At 33.8% G+C, this 20,088-nt stretch overlaps 1 protein-coding gene across 1 annotated transcript; it reads left to right on the top strand.

The window, feature by feature from the left end:
• Positions 1-16,966: 16,966 nt before the first annotated feature.
• LOC140976595 (peptide-N4-(N-acetyl-beta-glucosaminyl)asparagine amidase A-like) lies at positions 16,967-19,010 on the top strand. Its single transcript, XM_073440837.1, has one exon. It carries the CDS (start codon positions 17,003-17,005, stop codon positions 18,815-18,817), a length of 1,815 nt encoding a protein of 604 aa, XP_073296938.1. The 5' UTR covers positions 16,967-17,002; the 3' UTR covers positions 18,818-19,010.
• The last annotated feature ends 1,078 nt before the right edge of the window (positions 19,011-20,088 follow it).

The following is a 20,088-nucleotide window of genomic DNA, read 5'->3' as shown; positions in this document are numbered from 1 at the left end:
ATTTAATTAATGTACAATTTTTATGTTTATCACACCTCCCAACCAACTTATTGCTAGTCCCTAGCAATTTAAGCGTTAATAATAATACAAAACATATTGATTAATTTAAATAAAAATATAATCAAAACTATCTAAAATTTGAAAACTGTCAAAGTTATATCAAGATCATCATAATTATAATTTATGAAATAATTTGAGATGATCAATTCAAAGCTTATTTCAGGTAGTTAAATGTACACGGCCTTCAGAAATTCCTAGTAAGAGTCTCAACTCCATATCCTCACAGGTTAATAAATGTTTCAATTTATGGCAACGATTTCTCTCATGGAGTTGGAATACAGATAAATGCTCAGAAAAATGGTTTACAGAATGTAGACAGACAAACGAGCCAGACTAATCAAAAGATAGAAAATCCATTGATTCAAAATCTAGTTGTTCTTATTATATATTTTTTCCTGATTTTTTTTTTTCATAACATCATGGAATCAGACTAAGTTTATGCTTCTTGACCACATATTTATTTAATTTGTACAATAAATTTCTCTCTCTCTTTTTTTTTTTTTTTTATGAGAGATATATGGGTCGTAGCATATAACTTAAAAATTACATAGATCTTCAATATCTTTCTTTTTGTATTTTTCTCCTTTTTTTTTCAGGAAATATCATTTTTTTTTCAAAATAAGAACTCAAGATCTAAACAATAGATAGTCTCTCTCATGATCAATAAAGGCTCGAAAGCTGTTTTCTCAGTCCTCTCCACTCACTCACAAAATATGTGTGAGTTTAAAATTTTAGGCACTCTTATAAGGTATATCTTGGGCCATATACTTTAATACCTGATTTTATCACAATGGTTAATCACTCAAAAAGATTTCATAAATCATATTTTTATATTGATCAGAATATTAAAATTGAATTTTTTTTTTCAAATAAAAATTTAAACATTCTTAAATAGATTAATGCATGTTCTAATTTAAATCTTTCAAACATGTAATGTATGACATTTTTGCAAAAATTACTAAGATACAAACAATAAACATGATTTTATTTTAAAAATAATATATATATTTTTTTATTTTTTATTTTTAATTTTTTTTTTAATTTTTTTTTATAAGTTTGTTCTCCCCCCAATCAGAATATGACATTGTCCCTAATGTCAAAATAACTATTAATAAAGAGTACATAATGAAAGAGATATCACCTGGAATTTTATTGAAGATAACAAACTGAAACAAACGCAAACCAATCCACGACTTTTGAATCAATGATCCAACTTCCTTTTCTTATTGCTTGATTGCGACCAATTGATCTTTGTTATCATCGGATCAGGCTTATGAACAAAAGCTTCCAAATCATCAATTAATTGGTCGGCAGTCGAAGCACAGATGAGCATCCTTCGTGAATTTTCTGAAATGAAATTCTGTTCCACAGCTTTATCAAGAAATGTCAACAAACTGTCATAATAATTATTGATATTCAACAAGCCCACAGGTTTATTATGGATATTAAGTTGTGCCCAAGAAACAGTGTGAAAAATTTCTTCTAATGTACCAAAACCACCTGGTAGTGCGATAAAAGCATCAGAATTTTCAATCATTTTTGTGATTCTTTCATACATAGAAGAAACTTTTAATTCCTCACCAATCGTAACACCTGTAATATTTCCTTCAGCTAAAGCTGTAGGAATAATACCCAAAACCTGACTACCTCCAAGATGAGCAGATGTTGAAACAGATCCCATTAACCCAATATTACCTCCCCCATATACCAAGTGAATTTTTCTCTCAGCCAATATCTTTCCAAGATTATTCGCTGCTTCTACAAACACTTCATTTTTTCCAGGACTCGACCCACAAAATACACAAATATTTTTCAATGATTGTGCAGAGGTTCCAGCCATGTTTTTTTACTTTCTTTTTTTTTTTTTTCTGCGAAAATAGAGAGAAAGATGAGAGATTTTATAGGGGTAATATGTTATCAGGACAAAACTATGGGTCACAGTTGTAAACAGAATAAACAGTAAAAACAATAATGACACACATGCATGTAAACAGTAGTGTGATTGTGGCTCACAATTTTCCTCTGGTTTTACGTCCAGAAACGGCTTCAACGCCTTCTATGAGTCGAGGATATGCTTCCCATCCAATTTTCTTATAAATTGGCAAACAGGGTCTTTTTTAGTCGGATTCCCAAGACTATGACGCTCATCTTGGAATTGTTTCCATAAACGGAGAAGTTCAATATGCACATGTCCACTAGAATGCGTCTCAAGAGTCAATAAGATGTTATCTAAAGACTCCTTACTCAGCCCATTCTTAATGAAACCAATTTTATCTTCTCTGTTATTGGAAACACATCCCAAAGATCTGCATCGTTTGTCACAAGTCCATCTTGCACACTTATGACAAACCCCTAAACTTTTGGCCCTTCGTTTTTTCGCATAAGTGCTTTTTCCTAATCCAGGCAAATACCGAATGAGCAATGATTGTGGAACTTCTCCTCCTAATCGGACCTTAGCTTCTATTACAAGACGAATATCTTCTGGAATTCCTTTTTGCATTAGCAATCTCAATCTTTCACACCTTCCTGCATAAATTTTTCTTAGAACATTTTCAGAAACAGAGGGAAAATATTTACAAATTTTTGAGAGAATTTCATCCATTTTGAAAAGAAAAGAAATGATTTTTTTTTATTTTTGTATCAGCAATTATGAGAAACTGATTAAACCGACTATGAGAGTCACAGAGTACCGTTATCCGCCATTTAACCGAGAAAATAAAAAGATTAAGGAAACCTGAAATAAAAACAAAAAAATTAAATGCAACACAAAAAAAAAAATCAAGGATCAGAAAGGGAAATAAACTCTTCTTGAAAGATTTCATCTTCCAAAAATGGTTTAAGCCTTTGTCCATTCACTTTAAAAACATCATCATTTTTAGGATTTTCAATATTAACAGCTCCATAAGTATACACATGCTTTACAACATATGGGCCTGTCCATCTTGATTGTAATTTTCCTGGAAATATATGAAGTCGAGAATTATAAAACAAAACTTTTTTACCAATCTCAAAAGATTTTCTAAGAATTGTTTTATCATGAAATGATTTGATTTTTGCTTTATAAATCCTTGAATTCTCATACGCGTCATTTCTGAGTTCATCAAATTCATTAAGTTGCAATTTACGCAATTTGTTGGCATCATCCATGCTTGAATTTAAAGTTTTGATCGCCCAATAAGCTTTATGTTCCAATTCCACAGGCAAATGACAATGTTTTCCGTAAACCAACCTATAGGGAGACATATTCAATGATGTTTTAAAAGCTGTTCGATATGCCCAAAGTGCATCATTAAGTCGCAGAGACCAATCTTTTCTATTTGAGTTAACAGTTTTTTCCAAAATTTGTTTTATCTCCCTATTAGCTAATTCAACTTGTCCATTTGTTTGAGGATGATAAGGAGTAGTTACTTTGTGAGTAATACCATATTTTTNCCATTTGGAAACATAATCAACTGCAACTAAAATATACAAGTATCCAAACGACGGTGGAAAAGGTCCCATAAAATCTATTCCCCAACAATCAAAGATTTCAATTTCAATAATAGGATTCAAAGGCATCATGTTTCTTTTTGAAATCGCACCCAATTTTTGACAATTTTCACAAATCTTGCAGATTTCGTGGGTGTCTTTAAACAAAGTGGGCCAATAAAATCCACACTGCAGGATTTTTGCAGCTGTTTTCTTTGAAGAAAAATGTCCTCCGCATGCTTCTGAATGACAAAATTTAATGACACTACTTACCTCATTGTCGGGTATGCAACGTCGAAAAATTTGATCCGGACAATACTTGAACAGATACGGATCATCCCAATAAAAGTTTTTTACCTCATTCAAAATTTTTTTTTTATCTTGAGAACTTCATTGCGGTGGCATTTTTTCTGTCACAAGAAAATTTACAATGTTAGCAAACCAAGGTGTAGTAGTAACTGAAAATAGATGTTCATCAGGAAAATTATCGTTAATTGGTGTCATTTCACAAGATGATCATGTTACTAGTCTCGATAAATGATTGGCTACGACATTCTCGGTTCTTTTTTATCTTTGATCACAATGTCAAATTCTTGGAGCAACAAAATCCATCGTATCAGTCGTGGCTTTGCATCGTGTTTGGTCAACAAATATCTAATAGCAGAATGATCAGTAAACACGATAGTTGTTGATCCAATCAAATAAGAACAAAATTTATCTAATGCAAATATTACAGCAAGTAGTTCTTTTTCAGTTGTGGAGTAATTCATTTGAGCATTGTTTAAAGTTCTACTTGCATAATATATCACATAAGGCTTACCGTTTCTTCTTTGACCCAATACTGCACCGACTGCATAATCACTCGCATCGCACATGATTTCAAATGGTAAAGACCAATCAGGAGGTTGCATGATAGGAGCTGATGTTAAATGTCGAATGATTTTATCAAAAGCATTTTGACATTCTTGAGTCCACTCAAATGCAGTGTCTTTTGTTAAGAGGTTACAAATGGGTTTAGAGATTAAACTAAAGTCCTTTATAAACCTCCTATAAAATCCAGCATGTCCCAAAAATGAGCGAATTTCTTTAATGGTTTTTGGAGGGGGTAAATTGGCAATGACATCAACTTTTGCTTTATCAACTTCAATTCCATGAGATGACACGACATGTCCCAAAACAATTCCAGAAGTAATCATGTAATGACATTTTTCCCAATTTAAAATAAGACCTTTTTCCTCGCATCTTTTTAAAACTTTTTCCAAATTTTCAAGACAATTATCAAATGTATTCCCAAAGACAGTTAAATCATCCATGAAAATTTCCAAACAATTTTCAACCATGTCGCAAAAAATGCTTAGCATACATCTTTGAAATGTTGCTGGGGCATTGCATAATCCAAATGGCATCTTTCTAAATGCAAATGTTCCAAAAGGACATGTGAATGTAGTTTTATCTTGATCTTCGAGTGCAATGGGAATTTGATAATAACCTGAATATCCATCAAGAAAACAGTAGTATGGATGACCTGCTACTCTTTCTAAAATTTGATCCAAAAATGGTAATGGAAAATGATCTTTTCTAGTGGCGTCATTTAATTTTCTATAATCAATACACATCCGCCAACTAGATGGGACTCGACTTGTTAACAATTCACCTTTTTCATTTTTTATCACTGTGATGCCAGATTTTTTCGGAACTACTTGTGTTGGGCTTACCCACTTACTATCAGAAATAGGGTAGATAATCCCAACATCAAGTAGTTTGAGAACTTCAGTTTTCACAACATCTTTCATGTGTGGATTTAATCTCCTTTGTGGTTGTTGAGATGTTTTTGCATTTTCTTCTAAGTGAATTTTGTGAGTGCAAATTAGTGGATTAATGCCCTTGAGATCTTTTAGTGTCCAACCAATTGCATTTTTATGTCTTTTAAGCATATCAACTAATTTACCTTCTTCATCACTTGCTAGTTTGGAAGAAATTACCACCGGATATGTTTCATCTTCTCCAAGAAATGCATACTTCAATTCTTCTGGCAAGGGTTTTAACTCCAATATGGGTGGTTCGTCTTTGTTCTCATATTTTGCATCAAATTCTTTCTCTGATCCTGGTAACGAGTGATACCTGATAAAATCATCAAGATCAATTTCAATATTTTCTTTAACAGTTTCAATTGAACAAATATCTAATTGATCACGAGTACTCCCTTCTTGAATGTTTTCTTCCACAAGAGTTTCAATAAGATTTTCATCTTCACTTTCATCTCCTTTGTCATGTGGTTGCTTACAAAGATTAAACACATTAAGCTCCAAGGTCATGTTACCAAATGACAACTTCATTATTCCATTCCTGCAATTTATAAGAGCATTAGAAGTTGCTAAAAATGGACGACCTAAAATTACAGGAATTGCATTACAAGCTTCGATAGGTTGTGTATCTAAAACTATGAAATCGACAGGATATACAAAGTTATCAACTTGGACCAACACGTCTTCTACCATACCTCTTGGCACTTTAACAGATCTATCAGCAAGTAAAAGTGTTACCGAAGTAGGTTTTAACTCGCCTAGATTGAGTTCTTGATAAACTGAATATGGAAGTAAATTCACACTAGCTCCAAGGTCAAGCAAGGCTTTTTTAATCTTTCGTTCTCCAATAATACAAGAAATAGTAGGACAACCAGGGTCTTTGTATTTCAAAGCATTATTATTTTGAATGATTGCACTTACTTGTTCGGCTAAAAATGCTTTCTTTTTCACATTCAATTTTCTTTTCACAGTGCACAAGTCTTTCAAAAATTTGGCATATGATGGTACCTGTTTTATTGCATCTAATAAAGGAATATTAACTTTTACTTGTTTAAAAATATCATATATATCAGAATTCAAATTTGATTTTTTTGTATTTTTCAATGCATGAGGGAATGGTGGTGACACTGTCTGTTGAACCTCCTCTTCGCAAGTTATGGGTTCCACTTCCTTACCCTTTGGAGTTGATTTATCATCATCTTCACAAGGTTCAAGAATGGATTTTTCCACAACCTTACCACTTCGAAGGGTAATAACAGATTTTACCTGATCCATCGGTTGAGTTCCAGAAGTTCCAGTTTGTGAATGATGATCCTTGGGATTAGGCAGAGGTTGTGAAGGAAATTTACCTTTTTCATGAACATTAAGTGCAGATGCAAATTTAGCAAGAGTATCTTTCAAATCTGTCATGGTTTGAGCAGTTTGAGTATTGATAGACTCTTGCTTTGCAATGAAAGAATTCAATATATCTTCCAAATTCCTTTTAGGTGGAGGAACATAAGGTGCATAATTTTGAAAATTTTGTTGATTTTGGAAATGTGGTTGTGAAAATTGTGCAGCATTATCATTCCTCCAACTAAAATTTGGATGATTTCGCCAACCTGGATTGTAACTTTGAGAAAATGGTTCAAAATTTGGCCTTTTGAGATTGTTTAAAACATTGGCTTGTTCATGGAGACATTCTTTAAAAGAAGGCAAAGTGGGACAATCTTTTGTAGAATGATCACTTGTATCACAGATGTGACATGCAATTTCTTGAACAGATTTTAATTGACCATTCTTTTTCAATTCAAGTGCCTCAACTTTTCTTGCCAAAGAGGTAAATCTAGCTTGAAGATCATGTTCATCTTTGAGAGTGTACATACCTCCACCAGATGTAGGAGATTGAATCTTGTTTGATGGTTCGATTGTACCTATAGTGTCCCAATTTTGAGCATTTTCAGCTAATGAATCGAGATACTCAATTGCCTCATTTGGATCTTTATCTTCAAATGTTCCATTACACATAAATTCAACCATTTGCCTATCTTTAGGTGTTAAGCCTTCATAAAATTGAGAAACAACTCTCCAAATTTCAAAACCATGATGTGGACAAAGATTAAGCAATTCTTTATATCTATCCCAACACTGATAAAAAGTTTCTCCTTGTTTTTGAGTGAAAGTGATGATTTGCCTTTTGAAAGAATTTGTTCTATGAGATGGAAAAAACTTTTTCAAAAATTGTTGTTGCAATTCATCCCAAGTTCGAATGGATCCCGATCTAAGATTTTGTAGCCAAGTTTTAGCTTTATCTTTTAAAGAAAAAGGAAAAAGCTTAAGTCGAATGGTGTTCATGCTACAATTTAGATCATTATATGTGTTGCACACTTCTTCAAACTCTCGTAAATGCATGTATGGATTTTCAGAATCTAAGCCATGAAAGTTGGGTAAAAGTTGGATAATACCAGGCTTAAAATTGAAATGAGATGCATCAGGGGGAAAAACTAGACATGAAGGTGCACTAGTACGTGTAGGATTCATGTGATCTCTAAGTGTTCTTCGTCTATCATGATCATGTTGAGATTGAATTTCATCTTCATTTTCTTGGATGGGTTCTTCCGCCATGTTTTGTGAAAATAAAGGGTTATTTCGAATGAGTCGACCACTAAGTGTACGTGACCAAATAATGCTCATGCAAATGCAAATGCAAAAGAATAAAAACACACAAAAGCAATAAAAATTCAAATAAAGAAAAATAAACTATAAACAAAATTAAATAGACTTGAAATTAAATTATACTTCCCCGGCAACGGCGCCAAAAACTTGTTGTCACTTTGATTGTTGCACTCCCAAGAGCAGGTTGTCCACAAGTAGTATAATTCGGTGAGTCCGATATCGTATCCACAGGGAAGCTAAGGTAATTACAAGTCCACTACAATGTCTTTTTGTTTTGTTTTTGTTTTTGTTTCTTTTTAATTTTAATTGTTTGAATCTTTAATGGGTAAATTTTAATTGTTCAAATTTTAATTTAAGTAGTTGAGATTAAAGGATCCACTCTTGGTATTTTAATAAAGTTAACATTAACGAACAATATTGAAATCCACTTAATAAAATGGTTCCAATATATTAAATAATCATATTTATATTATGTTATAAATTATTATCTTATAAGTATATAATATATACCAAAACTTATAAATGTGGTCAAGTATTTATTGTGCTATATATATTTGTAAACACTAAATCAAGGTTCCCACTTTAAATGGTTGGTAAAACCAAACAAACATTTAAATGGTACCAATAAATTAATACTATGATATATTCATATATAATAAATCAAGGAATCCAAGTTAAATGGTTGGTAAAACCAAACTAACATTTAAATGGTTCCAAGAATTTAATATTATAATATATTTATATATAATAAATCAAGGCATCCACTTTAAATGGTTGGTAATACCAAACTAACATTTAAATGGTTCCAAGAATTTAGTGTAACATATAGCAACAATAAATCAAAACTCCCACTTATAAGTAGGGTATAAAAATGCTTAAAGAAATAAATATAACATAAACAATAAATAATGATTAAATAATATAAAACATAGATTCTTACCTTTTAATAACCTTATTATCATGCCAAGAGTTTCACCTTATCATCTCAACTTTAGGAAGTTAGCTATTCATTATTCAAAGTGTAAAACTTTGAATATGAAATTAACATGCTAATTGTATTTAAATGAAGAAATAAAGGAAAAATATAGAGAGAAATATTATGAACTCAAAGGTTTGTTCATAGAATGAGGGATATCTCAATACATTACAATGCACCCCTATTTATAGCCAAATTTGGGGAGACAACCACAAATAAAATATTATTTTTTTACACATAAGTCTTCATTGGTGTTCCAAGATATTATATTATATTACACATCACTTTTGAAAATCTTCTTCTCCGAATTTGCTTCTTCACATAAAAAGAAACATGTGGATAATTGAGTTGTCTAGTTGTGGTATTTTTTTCAAACCATTTGACCAAGTAATTTGAGAGATATGGTCAAAATACTAGAGCATGGTAAAACTGCCACTCCTTTGGTAACTTTATTTGTTGCTTAATTTGATCCCAATTGTGAGAGGATTTTTATCTCATGCTTGTCAACAATATTGTAGATATTATAATCAACTTTCTACAGGTCCAAGAATCATCTTAATCCCATTTGCAACGCCAAGTTTATTCTTGTTTTATCAAACCTGTAAAAAATAGTAAAAACTTGTAATTACACAACAACTTATATTTTATATAATTTATTATAAAACATATAATATTTAAAAATTTAATAAAACAAAAACTATATATTTATATTATAAAACATTTAATTAATGTACAATTTTTATGTTTATCATAGTCTTTCAACAAGTCTAGCCAATGCCTCTGTCTCATGTTCAGCTCCACTTGTGAAAAGAGGTATTTCAAACTCTTATGATCAGTAAATATCTCAAATGTCTCCCCATACAAGTAGTGACGCTAAATATTTAGGGGAAAAATCACTGCTGCTAGTTCCAAGTCATGCACTGGGTATCTAGACTCATGTGGCTTCAACTGTCGTAAAGCATATGCAACAACACAGCCATACTGCATTAATACACAACCCAGTCCTCGATGTGAAGCATCAGTGTGCACTGTAAATCCTCCTACACCTGATGGGATAGACAGAACTGGAGCAGTAGTCAATCTCTGCTTAAATTCAACAAAACTAGCCTCACATGCCTGTGACCAAATAAATGGTACATTCTTTTGTGCCAGCTGGGTAATTGGCCTCGCAATTTGTGAGAATCCTTCAATAAATCTGCGATAATAGCCTGCCAAACCCATAAAACTACGTACCTCAGGAACTAATGTTGGTCTAGACCAATTGATGACCGCCTCAACTTTACTCGGATCAACTGATATACTAGTACTTGAAATCACATGTCCAAGGAAAACCACTCTATCCAACCAAAACTCGCATTTGGATCATTTATCATACAACTTTTCAGTTCTCAAAATCTGCAAAACAGCTATCAAGTGCTCGCCATGCTCTAATTCAGATTTTGAATAAATAAGAATATCATCAATCAAGATCACAACAAATTGATCTACATACCTTCGAAACACACGGTTCATCAAATCCATAAATACCGCAGGTACATTGGACAACCCAAAAGGCATAACCAAAAATTCAAAATGCCCATACCTGGTACGAAAAGCAGTTTTATGTACATCTGCCTCTTTAACTCTTAACTGATGATATCCGAATCTTAAATCAATTTTAGAATATACTGATGAACCCTGCAACTGGTCAAAGAGATCATCAATCATTGGCAAAGGATACTTATTATTTACTGTGGCTTTATTCAACTGTCTATAATCGACACAAAGCTTCATAGACCCATTTTTCTTTTTCACGAATAAAACCGGAGCACCCCAAGGTGAAACACTTGGTCTTATATTTCCTTTAGCCAATGGATCCTCAAGTTGTTCCTTTAGTTACATGAGTTAAATTGGCGCCATCCTATAAGGGCTCTAGAAATAGGCTGTGTACCTGGCATCAACTCAATGTTGATCTCAATCTCTCGGACTGGAGGAAATCCTGGAATTTCATCTGGAAATACATCTGAAAATTCACTAACAATTAGAATATCTGCTAATTTAGGTACTGACCTTGAAATATCAATTGTATAAACCAAGAAACATTCTGCTCCTTTCTGCAACAAACGAGTCATGGACAAAACAGATATCAAAGAAATCTTAGCTCGAGAACCCTTACCATAGAATGCCCAGTGATATGTCATATCAGGCTTAAACTTAACAACTTTCTGAAAACAGTCTACAGTAGCCTTGTATCTTGTCAATATGTCAATACCAACTATGCAGTCAAAATCAGACATCTCCAACACAATACAATCAAGCTCGATGACATTATCCTCATAAAGAAATTCACAACCACTTATCATTTCAGCTAACCTCATCACTTTGTCCAGTAGAGTAGAAATAGATAATGTAGATGATAATGACATAGAATGCAATGAATGCAAGGAGACAAAGTGCTTAGCTATGAAAGTATGTGATGCACCAGTATCCATCAAAACATAAGCAGGATAACTTGAGAGAAAACAATTACCTGCAATAACATTATCTGGAGCATTATGTGTCGGGCCTGCTGTCTAGGTGGCTGTCATACCTTGAGGCTACCATTCTGTCTGTTCTGATCTGACCGGTTTGACTACTGATAGGAATGAACTGTAGGGGTCTGGTGGTTCTGGTAAGGTGTTTGTCTCAATGATCCCCCCACTCTGAGATATATCACTGCCACGGTTAGGACACACTCGAGCATAGTGTCCCACCTGGTTACACAATTGTCAAGCTCCCGATACTCCTCTACACTGATCAGTATAATGTCTACCGCCACACTGACCACAAGTCGGGCCTGAATATTCAATGCTCTGAATTGAACCGGACTGTCTCGATCCACTAGAACTCGAAAAATTACTGCCATGCCTCTTAAATTGCTTGCCTCTAGCCCTAAACGGCTCTCTTATGTTTCCACTGTTACCGCCGCTATTACCCTGTCTGAACTGCTGTCGATACTGTGGCTGTTGGGGTTGTTTCATATATTGAGAACTCTCTGCATAATGATTCCGATTTCAGCTCCCTTGGCTCGGTCAAGAGCCTCAGCAAAAGTGTTAGGCCTTCTGGTATTAACCAAAGTAAAGATATCAGGGTTAAGACCATTTATGAAGTGATCGGCCTTAGCTTCTTCATCGACTGCTACATGAGGAGCAAATCTCAGTAAATTCGAGACTTAGCAACATAATCCTCAACATTCATATTTCCCTTGTTTAAATTTGCAAACTCAGCTCCCCTGTCTTTCCTATAAGAGGTAGGAAAGAAACGCTGATAAAATTCAGATTTGAAGATATTCAAGGTAACAATCATATCTCGACCCTCTAAAGCTTTCTTGGTCATGATCCACCAACTCTTAGCAACATCCAATAACTAATGAATAACTAACTTGATTCTACAATCATCTGGATACTCAAGAGATTCAAATAACTGATCCATACTCTCCAACTAGCTCTCACAATCTAAAGCATTCTCGGTACCCTTCAACATCGATGGGTGCAAAGACTGAAATCTTGCTAACAGTATCTCCATCGGAGTCGGAGGGATATCCATCTGAGTATGAGTAGCACTGCCCTAATCTTGTGCCACTGGTATGTTCTGTCTAGGTCTACCACGACCTCTACCTCGAGTAGCCATGTCTGATATACAATAGATCAAACACAGATAAAATCACAATATCATAATCATCTCAATCTTGTATCGACCATCTTTGGCTCTCGAGACTCAATAAATCTAAAAAATATTGAATAAAGCTCAACAATATAATATCTCAATAATAATCATGTATTTCACATTATAGCACAGTAAAAATGCTAGCAAATATATCACATGATCAAGCAATTCAAACTGAATCAATCTACCTTATTCCCAAATATATTACGCTCTGATATCACCTAATGAGGAGCCCTGGGTCCGACATCTAATATTAATAATTATAAATGTAACAAACTAAACGATTTAGTAAAACACATAATATGTAGTTGACAAGCTGACATAAACATCGTCAAAATAATTTAAAGATCTCAAATGTTTGAAATATAAGTTTTAACATACCAAAATAAACTAGTGAGCCAAAGTAATTCAAACATCATCACATAGCTCCTAAGACCCGATAATCCCACTCTAACTCGTATCTCCTCGCCTGGAGTTGGACTCTGACATCCCAAGCCTCGCTTCACCTACCGTCAAGCACATGAAAACTAGAGTTAGTCGAAGTGCCGGTGGGTATAAACCCAGTATGATACAATCAATAACATATGAGAATTAAACTGAAAAATATTTCATATGAAATTCATAAAGATGCAATATAATACTATGCATGATCAGAAGCTGTGGGCTATCAATAAATCTCAAGATCAAGTGAATCATCTGGTCATAAGGTACCCAAGAGAAGAGAATCCCCCAACAACATCCACCGAATCATCCGCTCGGGGTGGGGTGCTATGTTCTGCAATCTCAGGACTATAGTGCACCTATAGAGAGTGTTCAGGCCATAGTAGCGACCTCTGTATACACAATGCCAACTCAACTATAGCTACATACGTCCAACAAATCAATAAATCAAGGCGACCTCCGCCATATCAAATCTGAATCGAAAAGAGGCTCAATATGCAATGTAATTATGCAAATCCATAGCATCATCTCGATATCATAACAAACTCATCTCAAGACAACAATCATCACCAAATCACAAGTACTTCATCCAGCCATAAAATTTTTCAATTTAAAATAAAAATGATATTTTTACCTCGTATGTTAGCGACCGTGACATAACTTTCAAATATTACCAAAAGGAGATCGAAATATGTAGTTGAGAAGTCTTGAACCTCTGAAATCAACTATAACTCAAGAACTCGGATCATTTATCAAAATAGAGCAATTTCAATACAAAATTCATAATTAATTCAATACTACTTCAAATCAAGATCCGCAAATTGGATATGCAAGAAAACTCAAATCCCAACAATTATTCTTCACAAAGTTTTGTCAAATAAAGTCGTTTACCTAGTTGTTCATAATTTGAAATATACAACAAAATTCGGTCAAATTCTGTATATGTACACATCTGACATATTTTAGTATTTTGAGCATAACTTCCACAATATATTATAGAATCAAGCTAATTTGGTATCATTTTGAAGATAAGACATTGTTCTATAACTTTTATTTGAACATCAAATCAAGAATCCTAACCAATAAATCCCAGAATTCGAATAAACCGAGGGCATGTACACAAATCTGCACTAACTCGGAGTTCCAGACCAGTTTTAGTAAAAATCACATATCTCTTTCAATTCTTCCTTGAATGGAGTGATTCAAGAACCAAATCGAAGCTAACTCGATGATCTACAAGTTTGATGAAGACCCTAACTCCAAAATCCAAATACAACTGTCCCATATACACGAAATAAGTGCATAGGACAAAAAACCATGCTCATATCTCTTTTAAATTCAAACCAACTCAAATACAACATCTTCAACATCTTAATATCTCAAATATCAACTCAAATATCAATTCTAAACTTCAAACTATTTCCAAACTTGAATAAAAATAGGAAATACTTACATCATCTTTAAGCCCGTGATGAGAGGATCACAAATCTTCCTTCATTTCATATGTTTCTTGTGCGAATCACCCATAAAATGAGGAAGAAGTTTGAAAATGGAGAGGAGATGGATGTGGGTTTGCGTGAAGGAGGAGGAAAAATGGAGATAATGATTAGATGAGGTGAAAGTGAGTTTACATATTGATTTTTCGCGTTTGTAGCACCGCAGCGCTACTATCTAGCGCCTCAGCGCCAAAAGTCCCACAACTCTATCGCCTAGGCGCTACTATTCTAGCGCGGCAGTGCTTGAATAGTAACTTGATGAACAATAACTTTTAAAAAAAATAAATAAAAAAATTCGAGCATTACAATAAATCAATAACCAGGTCTAATATCTGATATTTTGGCATTTATAAGAAAAAATTCGGCCTAAAAAATCAACGGTCGATCCGTCAGTCTGGGTCCGAGTCGACCGTTATACAACAGACACATCATTGTGATAGTTGATCATCCACGACCTCAAAATTGTGGCCGTCCATTTCAAAAGTAGTAATTTTTTTAAAAATATAATGAATCTGTCGGGTCTACGGTTTTTTAACCTAAAATCGTAATCGAACTGTCTTGGATCGGTTATGATCACGGTTCTGGATCAAACTCGTTGACCCAGTTAATTGCCCGTTGATCTCTAGATGGGTCTGGTTGAAACCCGAACCATGGCCATGTGTACCTACAACAACATAATGAGGCTTAAATTCATCCCCAAAACAAAAATACAAAATGGACAATTGAGTGAACGGTAAATACTGAATTTTTATTAAAAGAAGTTTTAGAAACTATATTATTTAAATCAAAAGATCATTATCAAATTTCATGTGAATATATGAAAATTCCCATAAGAGCAATTCAGTCTAAGGCGAATACAAATTTATTTATATATATATAATATATTTAAATGAAGAGATAATTATCAATATTTTAGGCTGAAAATGACCCAATCAATTAGGGTACTCGAGTCCTATGGCTCCCATACAATTAATTATCAACCTCAACGAAAATGGTTTTGACAAAAACATGAATATGAAGGACAATGATATAAAATATGGGAATATATCTAAATAATAAAAACTCGAATCAAATCTAATTTATGGATTTTACTCAACAAAAAACTAAACATACCATTCATTTTTTAAAACCAAAGCGAACCAAACCTAGATTTTGTTCGATTTGGCTTGGTTTGGATGATTTATTTTTTTTCTTTGGAACGAAATATTTTGACTATTTTTAAGCATAATGTAAAATTTTAAACTAGTTACTATAAATAAATAAATATTAGTATGTATACACGTAATAAAGTGGTTTAGTTTCTAAAATAATTCACAATCATCTGCTATCACTTTGTATCAACAAATATATGTTAGAAAATAGTAAAACTAAAGAACTAGATTTAAGAAATAAATAAAATCGATTACAAAAAATATTGCTAGAAATTAAATAAATTATTTTTATAACTGAAAAAAGTACATATTTATAAAATCGAATGGATTTGAATTATTTATTAAACTTTGAACCAACCAAAATTTTTCGGTTTGATTAATTTTAAAATCGATATTTCATATTTTTATTTTCAATAGCAATTTCCTTTATTGTATGTAGTTCATGCACAAGATAATAAATTTCATCACAAAACGAAATACATTTAATACAATTTATTGTAAATAACACCGCCCATTATTCCACATGAGAATAGATGTAAATCATTAAATTAAATATAATAATTGAATCGGAAGGGTAGAAATTGATAAGAATCATTAATACACCCACATCAACAACTATTGTGAGTGAATCTCACGGGTCGTATTTTGTGAGACTGATATCTTATTTAGGTCATCCATGAAAAAATATTACTTTTTATGCTAAGGGTATTACTTTTTATTGTAAATATCGGTAGGATTGACCCGTCTCGCATAAAAAATTCGTGAGACCGTCTCACAAGAGACCTACTCAATACACATATATAAACACAGATATAATATGAACATATATATATACACACACATTACATTTACAATAAAAGAGCCACACAAGCAAAAATAATATTTTTTATCATATAATTCGCTCATTTTTTTATTTTTGATCATGATCACGTTTATTAATTCACGATTTTAATTCACTAATTTATATTTTTTATTTTTAAAATTTTTATCGAAATATTGACGTGACATCGAACATAAAAGTATTTTTCAATATTATATGACAGTATTTTTTCACGTAAACATTTTATATCGTCATATTATTGTTCCGATGAAAAATATTACAAATGAGAAAAAAATACGTAAACTAAATCACAAATTAACAATAAAAATAAAAATATATGTTAATTAAAAGATCAAAAATATCATTATTGTATTGGCCCACCTGCCTTTATTTAGAACCTTTTTCTGCAAGTGATCCGAAACTTCCTACTCTTATCAACCTCACCAATGCCTTCTCCGGTTCCCATTCTCCTGCTGGTAACACTTTTCCTCCGCCTCTCTGCCGCCACCGCCACCGCCTCCCATCCTCCTCCGCCGCCGCACCACCACTCCCGCTTCTCCAAACACCGTCTCCGCCTCCAAAACGCCACCACCAAACCCCAAGAACATTTCGAAATCACCCGCCCTCTGCGTTTCAACTCCCACACACCTTCATGCACGCTCCCCGTTTTCACCGGTGAATTCGGCAACTCAATCGGCCTTCCTCCTTCCAATTCCACCTACTACCCTCCTGTCAACTGCCGCTGGTCAAATGCCGTCCTCCATCTCTCCGCCGCCTCGTCCGGAGATCAGTACGACCGAATCGCCGCCGTGTGGCTCTCCGGAGCCGAGATCCTCCGCACAAGCACCGCCGAGCCGACGGATTATGGAGTATTCTGGAATGTTCGTAAGGACGTAACTAAATACTCCTTTCTCCTCCGTCAATCCAACCTCACTCTCGCCGTCATGCTTGAGAACATTGTTAACGACGTTTTCACCGGCGTTTACCAGGTAAACTTGACATTCTTTTACTACGACATCAATAGTAATGGCGCCTCCATTGCCGGCGCCAACGTCCCTTTATCTCTTTTTCCTCCTATCCAAAGGTCAACTCCATTGAGCTTGAATTACTCGATAAGTTCATTAGATTTGAATGAAAGTCCAGCAGATTTGATTATCCCTATATCTTCAACTGGGGATGAAGGTTTTTGGTTCAGAATTGAGAGTGAATCAGATGTACAACACCAGAGTATATCAATCCCTCTAAACACATACAGGGCTGTGATTGAAGTTTACTGTTCTTTCCACGGGAATGATGAGTTTTGGTACTCCAATCCTCCGGATTCCTATATTGACGTTAATGGTTTGGGAACTAGACGAGGGCATGGAACCTATAGGGAGGTAGTGGTGACACTTGATGATAATGTAGTTGGATCAGCGATCCCATTTCCTGTGATCTTCACAGGAGGGATCAATCCTCTGTTTTGGGAGCCTGTAGTTTCGATCGGAGCTTTTGATTTGCCTTCTTATGAAATTGAATTGACCCCATTCTTAGGATTGTTGCTTGATGGAAAGACACACAATTTCGGATTTTCTGTCACAGATGGCATTTCGTTTTGGCTCGTGGATGCGAATTTGCATCTGTGGGTTGATAAGAATGTCGATAAGGTTCAAGCTCGTCCTGTCCGTCTTGTTAATCCGAGTAGCTGTATCGAACGGGAATTCACGTTTCATGAACTTGATGGGAAGTTTGAGGTTGAGGGGAAGAGGAGTAGTGAATTTTCTGGGTGGGTGAATTCAAGTGCCGGGAATTTTACGACCTATGTTTCAACCAAGCTGGAGTTTGAGAACACGATAGAGTTTAGTAACGGCGGGAAGACGAAGAAAGTGGAGCAGGAAGTGGAGGTGGAAAATGTAGTAAAGATTCAGTCTGATACCCGAGTGCGGGTATTAAGCAATAAATTGGAGAGAAAGTATCCTCTCAGCATTACGTCTTCGACTCAACCTGGATCGACGAATGATATTTACACGTTGACCACGAAGTTGGAAAATTCGATAACCGAGAAAAAGTCTAATGGGAGATTGAAGAATACCTTAGTTAACTCTCAGAAATCCGAGGGGTGGATGGTTGTGCAGGATCATGATGTTCTGTTTGGTTCGGCGAGACTTTATCAAAGTTATTCCGTCCGTGGTGGTTCTGGTTGCTATACTCGAATAGTCTCGGCGGCCGATGGGTCTGTTATAGATGACAATACGAACATTTTCTGTGCATCGAGCTTGTGATCCCATCCCATGTTGCATGGTTTTGGAATTTCAGGAATGCCCTTTTGGGCTGTACCACGTTTTGATGTTAATCAATAATATGTTTTGCTTGAATGTGTACTTCGGTACATTTGAGACGGGTTTGTATATTTATCGTTCGGTAATTAATCCGTTCCGTTTGAATGTACGCTTCGATAATTTTATTTGTGCTGTATATTTGTCGTTGGTGCTCTGAAGATTTTAGTACAGTTTGGCTGAGGTTTTGGGTTAGTTCGATTTAAATATTACACAATCATATCATAAAAATAAAAAAGTGGTTTCCTTGCACAAATTGGATCGATATTTGCGTATTAATCCGAAGGTAGTTTCGAATAAATCCAATTTTTCTTGGGTTCTGCTTATCCATGTTCTATGAATCCATCTGCAGAAGAGAGATTGGAGCATTTACACACCTAAGAACAAGTCAACTTTAAATGCTACATCATTGAATTTTTAATTATTCAAAGACATTACGGCATGCATGGATCATATTATATNCCGTATCCATAAATCCAGCATTTAATATCTCGGAACATGTTTAAATATTATCATATATATTAATTTTATTCGTTGATTATGAAATATGAATAGAATATTTTTATTTTTCAAATAAATAATTTATTTATTATGATTTCATTGTATATTTGTAGGAGATTGTTTAGAAAAAGGTGAAAAGAATTGGCAAGAGACGCTAAAATTACTAATAAATACACAATAAAGTTTATATAATATTTAATTAGAAAAAAATTCACTACCCGATGTCATACTAAAACTAATTAATCTGATATAAATAAACTATCGACTCACTTAATATTTCTTTTTATTTGAAAATTGGCACAATTATAGAATAAATGCAATATGGTCATTGTTAAAATATTAAAAAGGTAAAATGATAATTATAAAATTGTTAATGATAAAATTGCAATTATCAAAATGAAAATGAAAATGAAAAGTAGTAATACTGCGACTAATAAAAAAGTCAGTCATACCACGAGCCACTACAAGCTCATGTTTAATAGATACATTTGTTAGAGATACAGATATATGAGTTGGTGTAATAGTTGATCGGTTGATTGATAATTAAAAATTTGTTTTTTCGTACAAAAATTTTCTCGAAATAGCTTGTTACACATGACTTGTACAATGCGGTTTACATGACTAACTTAGTTTGCATAATATTGCGTTAATCCGAGAGTATAATATATACAGAAGTGTAGTGACCGCGAGTTACCGCATCATAAAAAAAAATAATT

Source organism: Primulina huaijiensis, chromosome 5 (genome assembly GCF_012295235.1).
Source record: "Primulina huaijiensis isolate GDHJ02 chromosome 5, ASM1229523v2, whole genome shotgun sequence".
Taxonomy (NCBI): domain Eukaryota; kingdom Viridiplantae; phylum Streptophyta; class Magnoliopsida; order Lamiales; family Gesneriaceae; genus Primulina; species Primulina huaijiensis.
Note: the sequence above shows the minus strand (reverse complement) of the source record. Positions and strands in the feature narration are given on the sequence as shown.